General features: G+C 34.9%; 1 protein-coding gene across 1 annotated transcript; it reads right to left on the reverse strand.

Moving 5' to 3' along the window:
- Positions 1–189: 189 nt before the first annotated feature.
- On the reverse strand, positions 190–1,875 carry LOC135786634 (uncharacterized). Its single transcript, XM_065296126.2, has 3 exons — positions 1,762–1,875; positions 1,439–1,497; positions 190–1,175 (listed from the first exon to the last, which is right to left on the reverse strand). Exon 3 carries the CDS (start codon positions 1,097–1,099, stop codon positions 335–337), a length of 765 nt encoding a protein of 254 aa, XP_065152198.1. The 5' UTR covers positions 1,100–1,175; positions 1,439–1,497; positions 1,762–1,875; the 3' UTR covers positions 190–334.
- Between the last annotated feature and the right edge of the window lie 686 nt (positions 1,876–2,561).

Genomic DNA, 2,561 nt, shown 5'->3' on the forward strand with positions numbered 1-2,561 from the left:
ATGGGAAAAATGGACTAACAGTACCTATAGTGAAATTTTAAGTTGAAAATCGTAAGTCTTAGAATAATACCACAGTCATAGACATAAAGAAATTGTTTTTTATATTTTTCTTTGTACATCTATTTTTGTATTTATCATTTTTGCAGCCTCATCATCATAGTAGAGTGTGCTCCAATTTTTAGCTCGTTGATAAAATCTCCATCCTATTTTCCATAGTTTTAGCATACTTTATACACAGAATTTATTTTTCTATCCTAACCTCACAATAGAAGAAATAATAAAATATACATTCATAAAATTAAAATACATTGTATTCCAAGTGCATAAACGTGTATCACACTTTGCACGAGTGATGTTTATTGTGCAAAATCACTGAGTATTTATAAGTAAACCTTTTACCACACTGTGAACATGAATAAGGTTTCTCTCCAGTGTGAATTCTTGTGTGTTTCCGAAGCGTATCCACGCGTTTGAAGCTGTGTCCACACAAAGAGCAAATAAAGGCCCTTTCTTCTGAATGACAATTATATTCGTGACTTTTAAGTAAGCCCTCACTGAAAAATGCTTTCTCGCAAAGCGAGCAGGCAAACGGCCTTTCACCGCTGTGTTTCCACATGTGACTTTGGAGTACAGTGGATGTTCCAAACCTCTTTCCGCACTTTTCACAAACATAGGGTTTAGTCCTCTTTTGCTTCTCACCCATGTGGAATTTAATGTGCACCTTTAGGTAGTCTGAACGCCGGAACAACCTACCACACAGTTTACATTCGTATGGAGTTTCACCTGTGTGTATTCGCATGTGAGACACCAGGTTTTGTTTGCGGCAATACTCTATGCCACAAATCTTACAGCTGTATTTCTCTTTATTTGTCTCACTGCTGTTGGATGGCTGAGAGATTGGGAGTTTACCTGCAGGATTTAAAGGGCTTTCATCTGACACATTAATACATTTCTTTCTATATATCAGTCTACGGCAAAAGCGCCCTACTGACTCCTCCGCTGGGCTCAGTAACAAGGTTTCTGGACACATTTTGGTAGGACTAGGCTCCTTTCTGCTGGAATCTGAACCTGAAACTCCAACAAAAGCTTCCTGAGACATCAGGCCTGATCGGTTCGGACGTCCGTAATCAAGATCCTGCTTTATAATCGATGAAGTCAGGATGCTTGGCCTTAACCTAGACAAACAAATATCAAAAAGTTTAAGATAAGCAGTCAACACAAGAGTATGGATTGTTTAATCATGATGAAAATCACTGTAAAGCGTGGCTAATTTCCTTAATAAACTTTAAGCCTCCCCAACTGTGTCATCTATCTCAAATGCATGAATTCACAGAAATTCTAACCTAAAATCCTGAACAAGTTAATTTTTATTATTTGTCAACTACAAATTCAATACAAACTCAGTCAAAAAAATGGAAAACATCTTGGAAGCACTTACCTGAGGTTTATTTCAACACTGTTGCATCATAATCATTAAGGAAGGGGGGCACCTCCTGCCTGCACATTACAATAACAACAAACTCACTACATTTGAGATCACACAGACAGAAATATATATGAAAATATTTTCTGCACTATGCACATCTTCCTAAGTTATGCTGAAATCATAATACTGAATTTATTAACTTATTAACGTTAAGTAATGTTTTATATAACGTTAAACATACAATTTGCATTATTAATAAGATTTCAGGCGTTGTAAAAAACCGAACTATTGTCTATTCCGCAAGTGTCGTAAATACAACCATAAACAAAACTTACTTAAATTCTCTTAACTTAGGAGTTTGTCATGAACGCAAAATTACTTCTGCGAGTACAGAGGTCACGTACAGTTCTTCTTCTTCTTCTTCTTCTTCTTCTGGAGTTTATGTCGGGTCGCGAAGCAACTTCATTGGTGCTTACCGCCCCCTACTGTTGGTTGATGGAGTGATAAGAACGTCATTAATCAAGTGGCTCGCTGCAGAGCCTCTCCAATTTATCCTAACTTATGTATTATTTAACCCACTAATCTAAACAAATGACTGCATTTATTTGTTTACTGATCATTTGGACCGTCATGATAGTTCATGTTTCGTGTAAAGTGACTCACATTAGACCATATTTTCTATTTCCCTGAATTCGTTTTCCTAAATAAGTCAAATCTTTAAAAGCCTGCCCTGGAGTTGACTTTATTTAATTTGGCTTAAAATTGAAACAGTTCTTTTAGATTAATTATTATTATCTTACCCTTGTGTAGTTCCAAAACCATATTGTTTTTTCCATCTAACACAAAATGGGAAAGCTGGAAAAATGGACTATAGTGAAATTTTAAAAAATATTAAGAAGTCTTAGAATAATACCACAGTCGTTTAAAAACATAGTGATGATATAAATATGGCAGAAAAATGTTTAGTGTATTTATGTTTGTTTTTTATATTTGTCTTTATACATTTATTTTTGTATTTATTTTTGATTTTTGCAGCCTTTTCTCATAGTAGAAGGCGCTCCAAGTTTTAGCTCGTTGATAAAATCTCCATCCTATTTCCCATAGTTTTAGCAAACTTTATACACATAATTTATTT

Source organism: Paramisgurnus dabryanus, chromosome 20 (genome assembly GCF_030506205.2).
Source record: "Paramisgurnus dabryanus chromosome 20, PD_genome_1.1, whole genome shotgun sequence".
Classification (NCBI taxonomy): domain Eukaryota; kingdom Metazoa; phylum Chordata; class Actinopteri; order Cypriniformes; family Cobitidae; genus Paramisgurnus; species Paramisgurnus dabryanus.

Excerpts from the sequence above, each read along its gene's own strand:
- LOC135786634 (XM_065296126.2), bottom strand. The coding sequence starts at position 1,099 with ATGTCTCAGGAAGCTTTTGTTGGAGTTTCAGGTTCAGATTCCAGCAGA.